The 20,877-nt window shown below is 36.8% G+C and overlaps 1 protein-coding gene, 1 non-coding gene and 1 pseudogene across 2 annotated transcripts in view; 2 read left to right on the top strand and 1 right to left on the bottom strand.

The window, feature by feature from the left end:
- LOC120635594 (gelsolin-like) overlaps positions 1-16,561 on the bottom strand; it is a 30,695-nt gene extending 14,134 nt beyond the window's left edge. Inside the window, exons 1-9 of the mRNA XM_039906604.1 lie at positions 16,406-16,561; positions 11,862-11,970; positions 9,998-10,078; positions 8,538-8,612; positions 7,521-7,716; positions 5,904-6,019; positions 5,253-5,430; positions 3,199-3,299; positions 2,080-2,196 (exon numbers count right to left, since the gene is read on the bottom strand). Of these exons, the coding sequence (XP_039762538.1) occupies positions 2,080-2,196; positions 3,199-3,299; positions 5,253-5,430; positions 5,904-6,019; positions 7,521-7,716; positions 8,538-8,612; positions 9,998-10,078; positions 11,862-11,969 (972 nt within the window). The 5' untranslated portion in view covers position 11,970; positions 16,406-16,561. The remainder of the gene's footprint in view (positions 1-2,079; positions 2,197-3,198; positions 3,300-5,252; positions 5,431-5,903; positions 6,020-7,520; positions 7,717-8,537; positions 8,613-9,997; positions 10,079-11,861; positions 11,971-16,405) is intronic.
- Positions 4,329-4,493, top strand: LOC120635888 (annotated as a pseudogene).
- On the top strand, positions 12,467-12,659 carry LOC120635887. The gene has a single exon (XR_005659307.1). It is a non-coding gene; the product is annotated as a U2 spliceosomal RNA (small nuclear RNA).
- Positions 16,562-20,877: the final 4,316 nt, after the last annotated feature.

Genomic DNA, 20,877 nt, shown 5'->3' with positions numbered 1-20,877 from the left:
TATACACAAACTAAAAACCACCACGACATATCCCTCTAGTTGGATTTGTTAGACGCCCGGTGAACCCGTTGTAACCAAAATTAAAATTCAAAATTTCTTTATTCATGTAGCCCTATCACAGACACTTTGAAGCGTTCATACATATATGTTTACGTAATCGTAAGGGGATGGTGATAACTTCGTTCGCCAACTTAAACCTAAAGCTACAAGGGTTCCAAACGCGCCCTGGTCTAAGAAGAGCCCACAACAAATTTAGCCGGGTATTTTTTTTATCACCATCTCACAGTTTATTTATATTAAGCTATGAAGCTAGAGCAATTCACACCCAAGCTTTTTTATCGTTAAAGTTTAACCACCCTGTAAAATATTAAATAAAAAAAAGAAACATATTTATTCTGCAATACAAACCAATTCAAAACATTCTAAGTGTTCACTTAGGACAACCCTATTGAAGATGAAATACCGACACGCGCATAGTACTTACGCTACGCGACGCGGACCTCATAAAGTGGCAGGAGTCATCTGATACCATGCCGTGTGGTAATAATAGGAAACACAATTTTAATATGGCAATCAAAATATGTGCCAAACTAACGCTTCTATCAAAAATGACTAATTGGACGCTTTCTCTTTCCCTCTCATTAAAACTCCTATCTGTATTTCCTTCCTACCCGTCCTTTGGGGTTCGCAAATTTATGAACAAAAAACTCGACCTCCGACTATCGTCGCGCACGTACTAAGTATTCGTGAGAACAAAAAACATGGCCGTATAAGTTACAAAAACTATATAAATTACTAGTGTGCCTTTTGGAGTAGAGACTTTGGGACCGTGGGGTCCGGAGGCAAGCGCCCTTTTTAAAGAATTATCGAGTCTACCGGTGATCCTAGAGCGGGCAGTTACCTTGGCCAACGAATTAGTTTGGCCATCCAAAGGGGCAATGCTGCCAGCATCTTAGGAATGTGCCTCGCTGCGGTGGTTTCGAGGACGTTTTAGATTTTATTTAGTTTTAAATAGTTTATTTTAGGTTATATTTATAAAACAATTATTTTAAAGAATAAAAAAAAAAATTACTAGTTGTACTCTGCCACTCTTCGCTGTGGCACATTTTTATGGAATGGTTGAGAAATGAGAAACAAAACAAAGAATACATTACATATGTCAGCGAGTTTTTTCGCATGCGGCAGATGGCGCGGTCACTGGTACATCGATCGTTAAAAAAACCTGTAGTTTCGCGGTCGCGGATATGTGACTGATGCAAAAAATAGATAAAAACAATCCTTGATGCGGATTATATATCATGCTAAAATTTCATCTTGATCGGTGCAGAACTTTTTGAGTTTTTGAAGCGTACACAAACCAACATATTTTTTTTAAATATTACTAGCTGTCCCGGCGAACTTATTACCGCTTCTTATTTGTTTTTTTTTGATGAATGCAATATTTTAATTCTTATTATCCTATTCCGGTCTAAGAGGAATCCAAAAAATCAAATAGCATAAAATTTGGTCCAGCCGTTCTTGAGCCGACTTTCTTTTATATGCATAGATAGATATAGATTATCGTTTCGCATAACGCCTCATTGAGTATTGTGGTGATGAGAATTTGAAATTGACCACGCTGGATTTAAGGAGTACCGTGAGTTAATATTCTTTTATCTTATCCATATTGATTGTCTTTCGCGTGTTTTCCTAATGTTTAAACATCTCTATTTTTCCCCTACAGTCCACTTTCTTTAAAATATTACAGCTCTCAAAACGCTTTAGGTTTTAACTGGGCAGCGACCCTGCTTTTATTGTCCAAGGCCGTGGGTTCGATTCCCACAAATGGAAAATTTTTGTGCGATGAACATGAATGTTTTTCAGTGTCTGGGTGTTTATCTGTTTATTATAATTATTTATGTATATTATTCATTAAAAAAAAATCCTCAGTCATCTTAGTACCCATAACACAAGCTACGCTTACTTTGGGGCTAGATGGCGATGTGTATTGTCGTAGTATATTTATTTATTTATTTATTTTACCACCCTGTGAAGTCCACAGTGCCGAGAGGCCGGGTCGGGATAAAATTGTGACATTACCTGAGGTTTCAGCTGGTCTTGACGGAATGGCGCAGAGAGAGGTGTTATCTTCAGTTTACCAGTACTGTCTGAGACCTCCGATAAGATAACGGAGCTTTCCTCATTCTTCTCGAAAGTCTGAAAGAATTGTTATAATCTTAATAAAATCCTTACTAATATCATAAATGTGTCAAAGTCAAAGTGACATATATCTTTATTCACATAGTCACATATATGGCACTTTCGATGCGTACATTACATGTAAAATATAACATAGAAATGAGTTGATGGCGATAACTAAATTAGTCAACTTAAAACTAAAGCTATTCGTCTAAACTCGATATCGTTATCGATATCGATTTTTAATTCGATTAAGATTTCGATTGCAATTGAATAATCGATATTGTAATCAATATCAAAATCGATAATCGATTAAAAAATCTTATCGAAATCGATACCTAGAATCGATATCGTAGTCGCAATCGCAATTGCAATCGTAATCGTAATCGATATCCTAATCGACATTTAAATTGATACCTAGAATTGATACCGTAGTCGCAATCGCAATTGCAATAGGAATCGAAAACTAGAATCGATATCGTAGTTGTCGTCTTGACTACTACGATACTTGAAAATTATTCATTGTAAAGTCAACAACATATAAAAACTAAATAATTCAATAAAATTTGATTATATTTTTGTTTATTCTACATATTCGACATTATCCAATTTTTTAAACATACTTTACACTAAAAAGTAATGAAAATATTGTTAACATAATAAGACAAGTTAGAACTATAAATTTAAATATTATTACTATATATTTAACATTTCAAAACCCCCAACACTAAATAATAATAAGTCTATTATTTTACTAGTCAAGCCCTTTCATTTAATACCCATATTGAGGGAGTTGCGAAATATTAAAATGTAATTAGGCATTTTGTGTCGGCGGCCAATTCTATCAAACTAAGAATACTCCCAAGTTATTGAGCTTTCAAACAAAAAAACAAAATCGAAATCCGTTCATCCGCTCGGGAAATACGATGCCACAGACACACACGCTCACGCTCAAACACCCCGTCGCTTTTGCGTGGGGTTTAAAAATGGAGTATTTTTTAAAAAGAAACCCGGTCTCACCTGATCGTCACCCCCAGCGCTCTCCTTTGGCACCAAATCCCTGGAACCAGAGCCAAGATTTGTGAAGAACTTCTGAACGTCGACATCACTTGAGTATTGATCTGCAAAAAGTTTAACCTTTTACAGCTGCTCCTTTTAATGTTTTTACACAAATGTAACATAAAAATATTTCTCGCAAAACTGGTTACATGCACCTAAACCTAAAATATAATAAAACTATATCTAGTATATCTTATTCTTAATTGATATTCTAACGCAATTTTGTTGCAGACTGACAGCACGACTAGTCCATATTCAAATTAAAGTTTTAAACATTGAGCATAAGATTATATTATTAAAAGTTGATTTTCTAAAACAACTGTTAAAAAATTTAAATTAAATTGAATTAAATGATTTCATTAAAATCAAATAAAATAGTAAATAATTGTTAAAAAAAACTGAAACACACGCTTTATATAGAAAACTAAAAAATATAAATTAAATTTTAATACATTTGAATTAAGAATAGTGTAAGAAATTCTAACAAGTATAATTAACACCATTATTTATTTAAAAAACGCTTTTTAAGATATAATCGAAATGATAATACTTGAATACATAAATACTTATAATATACATATAAACATCCGGACACAGATACAGTAAATATTGTTCCTCTAAAGCCCATGAAATATTATATCGCTTCTCATTTACACGTTGTATAAAGTATTTTGTGATTTCGAAGTTTCTGTGTTTTTTTGTCATCAATGCCAAAATCAATAATCTTAAGCTATGGAACAAGGACCTACGGAAGCTCTAATTTGGCTATGTCGAGACGAGTACGGCCATGACACCCGAGCGTTTTCGCGGGAAATATTAAAAAAAATATAGTTTGCGATTTATATTTCAGGCCGATTGACTCTGCTTTCTGAGTCGGAGACTGGGTTCGATTATTAAAACTGCAAAATGTTTGTATGATGAATTATAAATATTCATCATGCAAGGCATGTCGGCATTCAAAGAGAGATACGTTTAGCGCTGAGAGATCGTTTGCACAGATGGCGCTAGTAGCAACAGTACCAAATTTTACATCGCGCTAGAGAGATTCTACAGCGTTGAATGACTCTCGCGATTTTCTACGCATACGGGGTATCGCTTCTCGGCCTTTTGGCTAAGATCAAAGTGTAGTATCTGTTCTTTTCAGCTTAATATCTGAAAGTTCACACAATGTGGGACCAGTATATTAAACTGATTTTTGTAAACCGACGGGATGTTCGGGGCTCGCTCCACTCCCGTCACGGGTCGGCCCACTTTAATCACATTTATTGACGGCAGACTGGCGCAATGGGCAGTGACCCCGCTTTTTAGAGCCATGGCTGTGGGTCCAGTTCTCTCAACCGGAAAATGTTTGTGAGGAACATGAATGTATATAAGTATCTCTGTGTTCATCTGTATGTTATATAATATATGTATATTATTCATTAAAAGATTCATCAGTCATCTTAGTACCTACCCATAAGTCATAACACAAGCTACGCTTACTTTGGGGTTGGATGGGGATGTGTGTAGTATATTTTATTTATTTTTTATTACTATATGCTCACATTTTACCTAGGAATATGGCGTAATATATTTCGTAATAATGTAATTATCTGTGATTATTTCATTAAAATTACGGAATATTGATCATTGGTAATTCTTGGTATTTTATCAAAATATTAACGATTGCATGAAATATAAAATAAAAATAATAAAGGGCAAGGAAGATTTTTGTATGGCGTTCAATAACGGATAATTCGTTCCAGGCTGGAAATAACAAGGAATTCTTACAGAATTATTTGTGAAAAAATTCAAACTTAGAAAACTTATATCTTCGAAATGTGAGTTGTGACACTTCACGAGTTTTTGTTCAAGATTATTACGTGTTTGTAAATATATTAAGCATCAATCAGTTTGTGAAAGAATTATCCGTGAATGAGATTTTGAAATAAAATCAAGATGGCGGACTGCAGGTAATCCAAAATCTTCAATGACGTTTGGAAGTCGGATCTTACTCTTCTAGAATTGTCTCTTACCAATTATCTCCACCCGGCCTCTTCCGTTGTGGTCTTGGTCCCTGATCTGATTGGCCACAGATATTGCCTTCAGACGCTCAACGTTCTTGGACTTCTCGCCGACGTACACGAAAATATCGTTGTTGATGTCCAGGATAAACACGTCGCCTTTGTTCATCGAAGATATGAGTGGGTCCACCTTAAAAAAGAAACATTGGAATGTATTTTTAAATATATTTGCACAAAAAGTAAACTTTTTCATGTGTCTGGAAAGTTATTCTTTTCCACACTAGTGTTTTTATTTCCGTCTTGCATATTATAATAACATCCAAATGCATTATGGAGGATTTTAAACAAAAAAAATCTGTACAAAATCGCGACTACAACTTTGTATTGAAACTCATTTCTGTCTTGTTTTTCTTTTTTAATTTGCTTTTAATTAAATCAGCTCTTCTACGCACTGATGCTATTTATTAGGTATACTATTTGGCCGCTAGGCTGAGTACCTTTGCTTAAACAATGGCGACGTAGGCGTACAAACAAAATAATAAGCGGCAGGGAAACCATTAGAGTATTAAAAACTGTTCTTTTTCTTTTTTTTAAATGAAATGAATTCCAATGAGAATAGTAGATAGATATTGATTGAACTCTAGTTATTTCCACGTTTCTTACCTGTCTCACTCTGATGTTCTTTTTGCCTTTAACCTGGAAAAGGCGCTTTTCAGCACCGGGGTTTGTGACCACGTGGTTGAACCCGGACTGGTGACCTCCGTCAAGATAGCGGACGGCTGCAAAAAATGGTGACACATCAGGAGTTGAAAAGCTGGCCTCTATTCAGTGGCGTGCACTTCATACATGCACAAAAGCACTGCATACCCTAAAATATTTACAAAGTTTATATGGAAAGAGGTTTTACCCATTTGATGCCATGTTTGTGCTTTGTGCCTTTCCCAGTGAAAAACCTTTTGCACGCAACTGCCTCTATTATACATCAGCTAGCAACATAAATATAAATAAATAAATATACTACGACAATATGGGTACTAAGATGAATATTTTTTATGAAAATAATACACATAAATACTTATAATATACAGATAAAACGCCAAACACTGGAAAACAATCATGTCCATCATACAAACAAAAGTTACAGTTGTGGGAATCGAACCCACGGCCTAAGACTCGGAAAGCAGGGTCGCTGCCCACTGCGCCAGTCTATCATAATAAATCCATTAGGGGCTTCATATGTCGAGGGCATTAAAGTTAAAACACACGTTAAAAAGTTACAGAAAAAGTTATAGAGTAAGTTAACTCTCAGGCATGCAGTTATCGCCGCGATGTTTACCTTCACCGTATAAGCAAGTAATATTTTAAATTTCTCAAATAAAAATGCACATATCTCCGAAAAATTAGAGGTGCGTGCTGGAGATCAAACTCGGATAACCTGAAAGGAAGGCAAAGCTCTAACTACTAGGCTATCGCATCTTACATCCGCTACATGTCTCCCCTCATTGCGGTGCAAGCGAGGGAAAACCAAAGAAGAGAGTAGGTACAGTATAAACAAAAAATAGTATATTTAAGAGTATTATACCCGAGTATTATAGTTGTAGACCCCAGCGCCATCTGTCGGGCAGATTTGTGAATCTAAACCATCCAGGGTGCCACCCAAACGCATACCGAAAAATTCATTCAAATCGGTCCAGCCGTTTAGGAGGAGTTCAGTGACATACACACGCACGCACACAAGTTATATTGTATGTTTTTTTTTAGTGGAGTGAATCACACTTTTCTTTAAGTACCTACACTGCTATGACAGTGCAATAAAGGCATCTTCTATTCTATTCTGATGCCACAGTACTTCGATAGTGTTTTGAATGACATTTTGCGACCAGAATTGCTTTAAGGTCTTGAGAGTTGAGAATGTCATATTTTCTTTTCAAATACCGGTGCTGTGTTTTAGTCAAACTTACGTAACATTAAACAGGAAAAAAAAAAACCCTTTTGACATTTGTTTTAAACACTATTTCATTATATAAATATAATAAATGTCATAGTATTGGTTTGCCTCTATTATATTTTTTATTTTATATTTATTTTAATAGTTATTTCGTGTTTATTTTAGTATTTTAATTTTTTTTAAGATGGTAATTGCACTGCATGTGGGCTACGCCTGAAATGAAATTTACTATTTTTATTATATTCCGCCCTGCGTTCATCAACCTGTACCGTAGGTTCACGTGTACATCTGTAGCACTGGCAACCACAGCACGGCTCCAAACACCCACTTACCTCCTCCAGTAAAGTAGTTCAGAAACTGTGAACTCTCATGGCCCATGGTCTCTCTATGCTGGATGGCCTTGCCGTTGAACTTGTCGTCCAGACCTACAGTCAAAATGGCCGCCGCTCCAGATTCATCCTGAGAACTCTCACTGCCTATCCAGTAGTGGATGTCCCAGGATAAGGTATTACGCTTGTCTGCCGTGGTCTGAAACAGGAATTGTCTGTGTGTACGATCGCTATTAAGGTGCTGAGCGAGATTGGAAAAATTTTAACTATTGTTTATGAAGTATTCCACAGAAAAAAAAAGATACGTTTTTTTGTCCATTTTTACTGACTGAATGGTTATCCGCTTTATACGATTGAGTGAAATTTCATGACAGAAATAAATATCAAAGTTACCTCCTACAAACATTTGGTATACGTTTTTTTTTGGGATAAAATAAAAAATATATTATGTACAAAAATGTACTCTTCATATTTATCATGCTTAACTTCATTAAGGTTATACTTATACTTATATAATCATTTAAGAAAATGCGTACTTTTCTTTAAAGAATCCGTATTACCCGCATAAAATTAAAATGGCCCATTTTCAAATATTTAATTTTAATAATTTAAAATGTCCAGTTTAACTTGCAAAGCAGAGCAATAGTAGATTTCACTCCGCCGGAAATAATAATCGAGACACTTATCGCGACAAAACCTAGAGAGTGGCCTACAAAACTTCCATTCAGTGGAAAACGGCAAAAATGGTCAGTTATTTTCTGAGCACATATTTAAAACTTTAGCCTGTTTTTTCCCCGCAAGTGTGATGAAAATCGTCGCATCAAACGCCTATGGTACATAACTTATTAAACTCTCGGCTTACTTACCGCGCTCGAGTGCCGTTAATAAAGACTCGACTGTAAACTGCAATGTAACCGTACTTGATGCATAATCGTCTATTGAAGCACCTACTTAGAAACTATTTGGATCAAATTTATTTTTGCCCTGGATTACATAATAACGCTAATGTTTATTACTTACCTTCAGGACAACGTAAGAGTCTCCCTTATAGAATTTGCCAACATCTGCTTGGGGTACCGCCACTGGTTCAAAGTTCTAGAATATACATTAGTAATTTAAAAAAAAAAAACATATGTATTTTAATAACTAAGTTATAAAATATTTGTATCAATTACATAGCATTCATATAGCATTCATAGAAATATTGTTGGTATTTTTTTATTGATTAATATGATTCCTAAGGTGATTTTGGACCTGCCAATGCACAAGTTTAAAGAATTAGTTAAAACACATTTATTACAGCGAGGTTACTGTACAATTAATGAATATTTTAATGAAAAGGTTGCTTGGAAGCATCGTGCTCCGCTTTCAGCTCTCACAAGATAGAAAAATGAATGTTAAAATGCAAAATGTAAATTGTTGATGTTGGAAAAGAGCAACCAGCAGTTTCTTGCCCGCTTCTTCTCGGTAGAATCTGCCTTCCGAACCGGTGGTAGAATCACTACAAACAGATAGACTTGACGTTTCAAAAGTGCTTATGAAAATAAATACTACTACTTGAAATAAAAGAATTTTGAATTTTGAATTTTGAATTAGCTTCTCCAGCGTCACAAACAATACTTCTACACATAAGAGTAATGCAGTTTTTTTATCGCATAAACATTTAAGATTTCCTCAGCTTTGTAATATTGGGAAACGAAATGATTAGAGATTAAGACAAGTAAAAATAAAAAAAAAATAAAAAGAGCTTATCATATTTAAATAAAATAAATATACTTTGACAATACACACATCGCCATCTAGCCCCAAAGTAAGCGTAGCTTGTGTTATGGGTACTGAGATAGCTGATGAATATTTTTTTATGAATATAATACACATAAATACTTATAATATACAATAAACACCCAGACACTAAAAATCACACAAACATTTTCCAGTTGTGGGAACCACACGACCTTGTACTCAGAAAGCAGGGTCGCTGCCCACTGCGCCACTCGGCCGTCAAATATTATATTATTATTGTTATCTTTTGTAATCGTGTAGTATATTTGTAATGATTTAAAAAAAATAGTATCATCAGTAATAGGTTCTGGGAAAAAAAAGAAATGACGTCGTTAATAGAGATGCTGAATAGTAATGGACCAAAATGCAAGCCTTAGGGGACACCAGTGGAGTCAGGCAGGAAAGAGAAAAAGTATTATTTTAAAGCTACAGCCTGAACGATCCCTAAGGTAAGATGGTCATAATATTGTATTCTATTTTTATCGAGCTTATGTAACAGAATTTTATGTGATATTTAATCGAATGCTTAAGAATATTCTGTATCCAAAGCACCTACATCCTAGGCTAGTAGACTTGGTCCAAGAGTTGACATAATAAAAATTATGTAGATAAGCAGAAAACAGTTTGTATGAAATATTTTAGATATCACAAGTTCTACTCAGACGAAGTATCGGTAAACAAAAAGAAAAATAACTAACCTCAATTCTCCATAATTCTAGCCCAGCCCGAGTTCCAGCATTTGCGAAAGCCGGGTGTACTCTTGCCTTTTGCCTTGCATCCTGGAATAAAAAAACACATTATTGATTATTCAATCAAATTCAAATAGTCGTAATGCCGTAAAGGTCTTAATGACACTAAGGTAAGATGTGAGTCATCTTTTCCCAGTAATACACCTAACTATGATAATACTGTTTCCTAGTATTGTAAATATACTAGTGACAATACTTTGGCCAGTATTAAAACTCTACTAGTGACAATACTGTTACCCAGTATTGGTGCTATACTAGTGACACTAATATTTCCCAGTATTGTAACTATACTAGTGGCACTACCGTTTCCCAGTATTGTAACCATAGTAGTGACAATACTGTTTCCTAGTATTGTTACTATACCTACTATAAGTGAGAATACTGTTTCCCAGTATTTTATCTAGATGGCGCTCTCTCGGTTCCTTACAAATCTTAGATAACTTCTACGCGATCGAATAAGGACGGCGGTAGAAAATCACACACGAGACACTAAGAACGTTATAGCGTTATAGCTCTTATCGTTAGTTACGAGGTTATCTTAACAGAAACAAAGTTCAGGAGGGGAACTTCGTCGTGTAATCAACATCTCTAAAAATAGGCATCGCACCTTATACCTATGAAGAATTGATTCAGCATTGAACTCCACAAGGAAAAATAGCGAGCAAGAATCAGTAATTGCTGTATAATTGGCTGTAAAATTGGCTGTAATTAAGCAATCTATCCATGAACCGATAATAGCTTGGCGTAAAGTCCTTTGGCCTCCTTCTCTGAGGGTTCGAGTTTGAACTTTTAGGTGTTATGTGCGTTTTCAATTTATGCAATTAAAATATAACAACATATTTTTGAGGGTTCTTTTATTTTATTAATTTTTTTATTTTTTATTTATTTTTAATTTTTTTTTTTTAATTAAGTATTTATAGTAGCGTATTTGTATGTTATACATGTTTTATATTTTTGTATATATGTAGATATGGAATATATTTTATATTTTTGTACATATCTTTAATATGTTATGTTTAGTATATACTATGTTTTATGTTTTTTTTAACGTAAAAGTTAGTTACGTTAGTTTTAAATCCTAATATTTAATTTTGTTTGTTGTACCACCTACTTATTTCTTATAACATTTTCTTGTATGCCTTTAGTTACCTAGAAGAGATCGCTATTTAGCGATAAGGCCGCCAAATTGTACGTTCAACCTTATTGTGCTGTTGTATTTGTATCTCTGTAAATTTTCTCTGTGGTGTACAATAAAAGTGTATTCATTCATTCATTCATTCATAACCGTTAGGTAAGCATTTCACGCTCGTCATAATAAACGAACTAATGGTGATGTGCTGGAAGGACTCTTAAAATATTAGCACCCCGGCCTCGTGAAAATAAATATCTTGTAAATAGTTGTGAGATAGTATAAAAAAAGCGTGAAAAATAAAATACACAAAAAGACTTTGTGAAACAACTCAAAAGCAAGAAATAAACATTTTTTATTAAGCTATGATAGCCCAGTGCGTAGGACTTCGTCTCCACTTTCGGGGGAGGGCGCGTTCGAATCCCGGAACGCACCTCGAAGTTTTCGAAAACATCGTGAGGAACAGGAGTTTTCGTTTACCGTTGAAGCAACCGTTGAGCGTACGTGAGAGTTCTCCATAATGTTCTCTAAGGTAGGTAATTAATTGGTATTATTATAAAATTTTTAAGTCGGTGCCAAGTAAAATGTAAAATAACTTTGTACATACACTTAGTGTCTAACAAGTGATTTTCTAAATTTTTACGCAGATTTTTGGTTCAAGCAGATGATCTAAAACGGTCTTACCTTATCAGTCAAAGAAGTTATCTGTGGCGTTATGGTCTGCTGTTTTGCTGTGGTCCTGGCGTGAACTGCCGTAAGGGCGATCACCGCCCATATCACGAGGAGTTTCATGCTGTAAAAAGGAAAGTAAATTTTTACAATAAGAAACCTCGGAACTAAGTGGAAAGCGTCTTCTCGAATTCCGACACGTCTGCTGTTAATTGTATGAAGTATTTGGGAGGTATAATCATTAGCCCTACTTTTTATTACTTTATAACGTATAACGTTTAATATACTATAACGTATAACGTTTGTCTCGCAAGAGGATAGCATTGTAAAAAGGACACAACTACTTTAATAGCTGCAAATTTAGTTCCGCTTAGAGATTTGTGTACAATAAAATTTTTAAGCAGTATTTAGTTAAGTTTAAAATTTTCAAGGTAGGTTTATGTGTAACATAATTTGCACCATTGACGTGTCCGATTTCGAACGCTAAATGCGCTTCACATTTATCGCTGAGTTTCACATCGTTTGCACAGATGGCGCTAGTAGAACAGTACCAAATATTACATCGCGCTAGAGAGATTCTACAGCGTTGAATCACTCTCGCGATTTTCTACGTGTACGGTATCGCTTCTCGGCCTTTTGGCTAAGATCAAAGTGTAGTATCTGTTCTTTTCAGCTTAATATCTGAAAGTTCCCACAATGTGGGACCAGTATATTAAACTGATTTTTGCAAAACGACGGGATGTTCGGGGCTTGCTCCACTCCTGTCACGGGTCGGCCCGGCATTGCAGTGCTGCCGGGATCGGCCCACTATATTCACATATCACCTTCAGACTTCTTCTGGCCTCTATACATACGATTTCAGCCGTAGTTAGTTGCCACCTTTTGTATACTTGACGTTTCACAAGTGCTTATAAACTGGGCCTACTTAAAATAAAGGAATATTGTTTTTTTTTTTAATTTAGAGTTCCCGTACGAAGCAGCGTAGAAAGCAATTGGGGTCAATAACGCATAACAGGTTAGCGCATCTCAGACTGGATGATGATCCAGTCAAAAAAAATCTCGGGGCGATTAATGAAAAATCTAGTTAGTTTGATTTAATCGTCCAAGGTTTGCATCAACTTTTACCCCTAAAGATAGGTACTGTTCATGAATGAATAACATCAGTAGCTGTAATTATGAAAATATATATGTATATTTAATATTATTCTTTTATAAATATAATATAAAGGCCGAGAAGCGATACTGTAATTGTACAAAATAGATTTTATTTCGTTTTAAATAGTTTATTTTAGGTTATAGCTGTAATTAAAATACAAAAGGCCCCCGTGTTCAGCACAGGAGCTGTCAAACGTCTTTTGTTTATTTATTTTATGGAAAAGTGATGTTTGACAGCTGCAGTGATTGCATGATTTACGTCTGTCGCGAGATACGTAATCACCCTGCGGGAGGTATCTTTGCATCGTTCGAGTCCATACAGGACTAAAGGGTATCGATATTTTTATCAAAATACCCACCGACTCAATGTCATGAACTTTTGTTGTTAATCAAATATAATTTGAATTGTTTCTTGAAAACTATTTATAAATTAAATAATAATTATTAGCGTATTTGTAAAGAATCGATCGTGTAAGAAATCGATTTAATAAAATTTGTGGTAAACATGAATTTATAGTTATCATAAGTTAAATTATTTACCCACTTTATAAAATTATTGTAACACAATATAAGGAAATATCAACTTGTTCGTATGCCCCTGATATCACTACGTACTGTAGCCTTATAAGAAGAAAAAACATAAATAACTTTTTATATGGTCACAATTCTCAAAGCATTGTCTCGCAAGTAGGTATTTTCCTAGTTGCTTAGGTCTATGACTCGGCTAAACATGACTCAGTTTTGTTGACATCACCAGCTTGCTTTTTTACTCCGGGTCATGAATAATAATTATGGATTCAGACGTGCCGCTAAGCGATTTGACGTCGCGTAGAAACAGAGTGTGGGGATATGGAGTCAAAATAACTGCTATACTATTGGATAGAAGCAGGCGTTACTTTGCGGGAACCCATGATAGGTATATTAGGAAAATTAAGCTTAATTTGCTATAGTCCGCGAAAACCAGGAGAATCTGTATGACTTCACATTTATTCATTGTAAAGTCAACCTTTAAAGATAAACATTTACCGTCCGGACTTTTTTTGAGAAATTTTAAAGACGAACAGCTTTTTTATGCATGATTTTATCGTAACTTTAACCGTTTACTTAGCGCACGCAACGGAAGCTTACAAAAGAAAAAAAAAAAACATTCTTCATTGGTGCTATGCTCCATTTGGTCTTAGCTTGATGACAAATAGCCTATAGCCCTTCTCTATAAATAAGCTATCCAGCACTAAAATAATTCTTCAAATCGGACCAGTAGTTCCTGAGGTCATTGCGTTTAACTAAACAAACAAACAAACTCTTCAGCTTTAAACATTAGTATAAGATCGCGAGATAAAATGTTTCCACGATTAACCTTGAGTTATATTAAACAATGTGAATATTTACATTCAAGTTTTATTCCCATCCTTCCACGAAACATTATGTGATTGTGAAGTGGGCGCAAGGTTGCCTGTCTGGCTGTATTCTACAAGAAACATTCCGGAGAGTGTGCTCAGGAGCTATTCGATTTGGCTAAACCATCGCCTTTCTACCATCGAACTGCGAGGTACCGAAAGAATCTGCACCGTTACGTTGTTCAAATACCATCAACTCGTACGAAGCGTTTTGCTTCTTCCTTTCTGATCCGCACCGCAAAGGCTTGGAATGCCCTCCCATCTTCCGTCTTCCCCGATACCTATAATTTGGGTAACTTCAAATCAAGAGTGAATAGGCATCTTCTAGGCAAGCGCGCTTCATCTTAGGTTGCATCCTAACTTACCACCAGGTGTGATTGCAGTCAAGCACTTGTCTATATTTAAAAAAAAAAAATAATAAAAAAAACAAAAAAGTGGTAATTGCCTAGTCGGCAAGATTTTGGTTTCAATTTCGAAGGGCCGAGTTCGAATCCCAGCAAGCATCCCTAACATTAGTAACTTCTGTGCGTTCTAAGCTATTATAATACCGCTTGCTTCAACGTTGAAGAAAAACATCGTGAGGAAACCTGCATGAGAGTTCTCCATGATGTGCCAAAGGCGTGTGGAGTCTACCAATCCCCAGGGGGCCCGCATGGTGGACTACGTCGTAAACCCTTCTCATTGTGGGCAGAGACCCCTGCCCTGTAGTGATGATGACACTAAAGGATAGGTTGCAACACGCGTTAGCTTATAGAATTTACCTACAGAAGCCTAGATTGCACCCAAATATCTTTTGGGTTTCTATCTATCGAGCTCGCAAAAATCTAGTCATGCAGACAGAAAACTAACGGGGTAAACCGCCGTAAACGAACGAACGCAGTGGCAATACTAAGTTTATTGCAACAAAACACAAAGAAATACCAAAAGAAAACATAGACATCGTTTAGCAATTCGAACCTCCCATTCTTATGTTTAAGGATTGTAGAAATTATAAATACCATACAGATTCTCCTGCTTTTCACGTTGTAAAGCCAATTAACCTTAATTTACATAATATATCATGGATTTTCGCAAAGTAACGCACGCCTTAACGCCACGGGCCGGACACATAGTTCGGAGAAAGGATGGACGTTGGGGTCCCAAGGTGCTGGAATGGCAGCCCCGTACTGGTAAGCGCAGCGTTGGTCGACCCCCAACGAGGTGGACAGACGACATTAAGCGCGTCGAACCGTGGAACTTGGAACTCCCTACAAAAGACTTATGTCCAGCAGTGGACGTCTATCGGTTGATGTGATGATGATGATGATGAACGCACGCCTGCTTCTATCCAATAAAAACAGTAGTGTTAAAAGGCAGCCTTATTAGCTGCTTTAGCAGCTGGACACGTTAATTACTGGTGACAGACGGATACACGGACATACGGACACACGGACAGACGTCGGAGTCTTAGTAACAGGGGTCTTTTTTACCCTTTGGGTACGGAACCCTTTTTTTTTGCTTGGCGGAAAAGCTTTATTGCTACCTAAGACCCTGGGGCAGGACGGAGGTTCTGTGGCACTCCCCCTCTTAAGGGGTATACCCAAACTAAAAACCAACACGGCATGTCCCTCTTGTTGGCTTTGTTAGACGCCCGGGGAACCCGTTGTATACCTCCCGGACGTTATATACGGTACTAAAAAGAGGAAATAAAAAAAACTAGCAAATATAAGCCTTTGTGATAATCGAAATGAATCATCAAAACTGGTTCAGATTTGTAAAACATATAAAGTAGGTAGGTAATATTGCAAAACAATTATGCGGATCGATCAGATTTAAGCTTTGTTTATTTGAAAGTCGGTTATGAAAAGGTTTTAATATGATTATGCCGTATAAAGAAACCTAGGTAGTTACGTACTTAACAAAAAAAAGCTCTCTAAACTCGTTAATAATGCGGAAATAGTTACATTAACACACCTATTTATACAACAAAGTAACCTAGCAAGAAAGTAAATAAAATAAAACACTTACATTTATGTACTTTTCACGTAAAACACAGGGTTATTCTATTAGGTAAATAGTTAAAAACAAAAACGCGCGTCTCCTTCGAGCGCCCGATTACAACTGATCTGGATTTCAGAATAACGTTCTATTTGATTCAAGTTTGATTCGTTACTTACGTTGATACATATCTGCTGAGATGGTCAAATGTCAAACACCCAAGATGGGCGTCATTGTAAAGGCCCTTCCACACCCAGTGGTATTGTCAATTTAAGTTTTTTTTTTTATATTTAAGGTGAAAACAATGGCCTATAAACTGGAACATGTCTTAATATTATTACTCTTTTATGACATGCTGCACGCACGAAAAAACATGACGTATGCGGCGTTACCTCGCTCTGAGGCGTTCCATTCAAGGCTTAAAGTGCAAGCGAGAGCGCGGAGCGAGCGACAGAGAGGCACAGTCGGCCACCGCGTTCAACATCTGTCTCTCTCTAACTTGAGTGAGCGATGCGTCCGCGTGGACAGCTTCTATACAATAATACATTTACATGTTTTCGGCAAGGATGAAGTCCAGTGAAAAGTGAATGTGGTGTCAATTGTTTATAGTAACGATAATATCTATCAAACAATAAAATTAAAATTTTCTTTTGAAAAATGCAACCATTCCGTCAGTATTTTCTTACGACGTTGTCACGTTCAACTATCGTCAGTAAGCTGACTTTACAGACAACCAATTTTTTTTTTATATTTAAGTTGAATACAATGGCCTATAAACTGGAACATGTCTTATTATTATTAATCTTTTTTTGTACACCTCATGAATTAATATAATTATACAAGAAAAAAGAAACATAAAAATAGAAGCAGAACACTAAGGGTGGTATCGCTTATTAGCGATCTCTGCCAGGCAACCTTACATAGTGCCGCCTTGTGTCCAAAAATCTGAGGCATTGGTGTTAAGCCTGTAATGACACCGGCAACAAAACTCTTCAGACCGGTACACAGGAATGCTGCTTAGCCGTAGAAATCAGTATGGCGGTAGTAGTTTCCCATGGCAAATGCAACGCTGGGCAGCAAGAGGTCCCCGCCGATTTCCGCTACTAGAGTGCGGCGCTGAGGATCCCACCTGCGACACTCCTCAAGGGTGTGCTGAGCAGTGTCATCCGCAGCACCGCACTCATGACACGACGGGGTTGGTTCCCTCCTCGCGACACGGTGCAGGTAATGACCGAAACAGCCATGGCCTATCATAACCTGCACGAGCCGGAAGGAGAGTGAACCATGCTCCCGTTGAATCCACTGGCCGAAGACCGGGCGGATGGCCTCTATGGTAAGTTTGCCGTAGAGGGCATCCTCTAGACTTGTTTTCCAGCGGTCACGCATCCTCCGCTCCGTTGGCCGGGTGCAGCGGATACCTGATCAAGCCCCCCATGAACATGTACCCCGGGCCGCGGAGAGCACGTTTAGCTAATAGTCCTACGCCTTTCTTTCCAGTCGTGTCGGAGCTGCCGTCCGAAACCGTTCGGGAAAAACTTTTAGGGGTATAGCATTTATATGAAACCTGTTGCGGCGCGTCGGTGTTCTATGCCGAAGCAACGCCAAGGGAACGTGTCCCAATGGGTGACGAGGCGCGAAATAAGGCAGGTATAGAACATTGCGTTATGTTCTGAGCTCTGTCTCGTGTGCTGGTCGGCGCCCGTTTGCTACGCACGCACGTACGGTCGTGTTCTACCACCGTTTTCAGGTAGTAGTAGCCCGTGGGGGAGAACTCTTGGTGAGCTATCGAGTGTGAAAGTACTCGACCGCCAATGGAGACTCTTTATTATACAATATTTCTTATACAATCTAAAGTATTATTAAAAAATGATTCTTTTTACATAATTAAAATATCTAATTTACTAACCGCTTGTAATAATTATTTCAACGACTTTAATTACCTATATTAATTATTATAAACTAAGGTAAAAGCTAGTCGCCGACAAAACCCATGCTCCTAAAGGGTTCTTACGCTGAGGCACGCGTCTTTGTTTTTTGACTCCAGGAGATTCAATCTGGGCTCGCGAATATGGGTCTCGCGATAGGTGGTCAAAGGGAACTAACTGTTATTGCTTCAGAAGGGTCTCGGCGATGTGGACACCGGAAATGATCGTGTTTTATCCAGACACGTGGATCAAATCAGACGCAGATCACACATGTCCGATGTTCCTTGTCCAGTGTCATCAACTTTGATAACGAAGAGGCATTCTCACAAGAAGCCATAAACGCGACATCAGACAATAAGTATAAGCCAAGGAGTCTCAGTCGGGGGACGAGCTCTAGTGAGCCCAGCTTGAAAATTGTTGGGGAGGAGGTTGACGATGGTATGACAACAGCAGTTACGTCCTCGCCCGAATATACAAAACCACCGTCAGTGATGCGCCCAAAGCGAATAAGGAAGCCGATTATTAGGTTTTCACCTTAGGGCTGGACATGTACTCATAAATTAAGGTTTATGTTAGTTCTAGTAATTAGAAGCATTGTTTAGTTTTACTTTTGATGTGCCTTGTGTTTCCTTAGAAAAAAAGAAGGGAGGTGTCATGTATGGAGTTTTTATATAAGTTCATTACTTTTTATATTGTGACGTTTGATATCTGTCTCCGATTAAATAGTATAGCTAAGATATTTTTCAGTTTTAAGGGTGGTAACTGGCCTCGGCCGAAGCCTAAGATAGTACGGAGAAAGTCCTTTAATCTGTTTCTAACTTTACTTTATAACCAAACTGACTAACTGAAAAAAAATGCCATACGTATAGTGTAGAAGTACCACTTAAAGAAGCCTAACTTGTTTTGAAGTTTAAATATTTTGTAAGTAGCCGAATTTATTTTTCTTTTGTCCCTTCAAAATATACCTACTAATCAACTCTCGTTTACCTGGTACCATAATGGCCTGTACCATAGAGTAACGTTGTGAAAATGTAACGGGCGTACCATAATAATAATGCAGCATCTTTGGGTCCCACCACCAATCTCCACTGGGCCAGCGTTGTGGACTACGGCCTTAACCCCTTCTCTTCTTTGGGTCCACATCCCAATAAAAAACCTTTTGACGACCTCTCTGGCGCGGAAGTGAGCTCTGTGGTTCGGGAACTTGTAATATCTGAATTTTCTATGGTCTGGTCTGGTGGGAGGCTTCGGCCGAGGCTAACTACCACGTCAAAGGCGTGCCGCCAAGCGATTTAGAGTGTTTTAAATGTATAACTTTGCAAACAGTAGAGCTAGCATGTGCGCACCACGACATAGTTATCTCTACCCGTGAGTCATATTTTTTCTAATGAGATTGATGAGATAATGGATAGACATAATTCTCTCGTGGAGCCCATTCTAACAAACAGCACGGCTAGCATGGGCAGCAGGGCTAACACAGGCAGGAGACAAAAATTATATCCCCCGATTATATCCCCCGACAAGGGGTATAATTAACGTGTCCACCTGCTAAAGCACGGGGACGTGGAATTAGAGAAGTTTACCCCCGTTTATTATAACACATATAATGTTATTTCAACATCGATAATTAGATAGAGTTAGAGATAATTTTTTATTCTTTTCCCGGGGAGGTAATCGTCTCGAGGAGGCGACAATTATCAATAATAACAATGTATCTTCTCCACCAGCTTTATCAACTCACAGAGCACTGGTGGCGCACAAGTGGAAATAATATCCAAAAATACATATATACCTACCCGTGTTATAATAAACGGGGGTAAACTTTTCCTATTCCCTGTTCCCGTACTTTTTTTTTTTTTTTTTTTTTTTTATTTGGAAAACAAACAGCTATAAATAAATTTCTACAATGGATAAACTTAATTATAGATCTTACACAAGCCAATAAAGTTTTCACTATTAATTAAAATTATCATAATGATACGGGAGTTTGGTTTAATTATATATAAGTAACTTATACTAAGTAATACTAGTTACAATAAGTTAATAACGCAAAAATGATTGCTCATTTACAAAAAGTTAGTCTAAGAAAAAACACACATTCAAGTGCATTTTTTGATAGCAGATACAAACTTTCCATACTTATAATAAAATTGGTCTATATGTTGATACTTATTATTGTAAATATCACATGTTCTTATAATAAATCTGTTCCGGCTATAATTGGTCTTAGCACGTGGGAGAAGGTACGTATTCATTTTACGATTAGTACGTTTGTCGGATTTGGGAACACAAAATTTTATTTTATTTGTCAGATATTGGCAATCGATTAGGCCGTTTATTATTTTGTACAAAAAAATCTGATCTTTGTGTTCTCTTCTAAGTTGTAAAGAGTTTAATTTTGTAGGGTCAAAGGAATTAAATCTTTTACTAACACACTTAAAAAATTTACGCTGAATGCTCTCTATCATATCCACGTGAATGGCGTAATGCGGATTCCAAGCAATGGAAGCATATTCTAGGTGGGATCTTACGAGTGAGTTGAAAAGTAAAATGAGTGTATTTGGGTTCTTAAAATCA

The sequence above is a fragment of the Pararge aegeria genome, chromosome 27, assembly GCF_905163445.1.
Source record: "Pararge aegeria chromosome 27, ilParAegt1.1, whole genome shotgun sequence".
Lineage (NCBI taxonomy): Eukaryota > Metazoa > Arthropoda > Insecta > Lepidoptera > Nymphalidae > Pararge > Pararge aegeria.
Note: the sequence above shows the minus strand (reverse complement) of the source record. Positions and strands in the feature narration are given on the sequence as shown.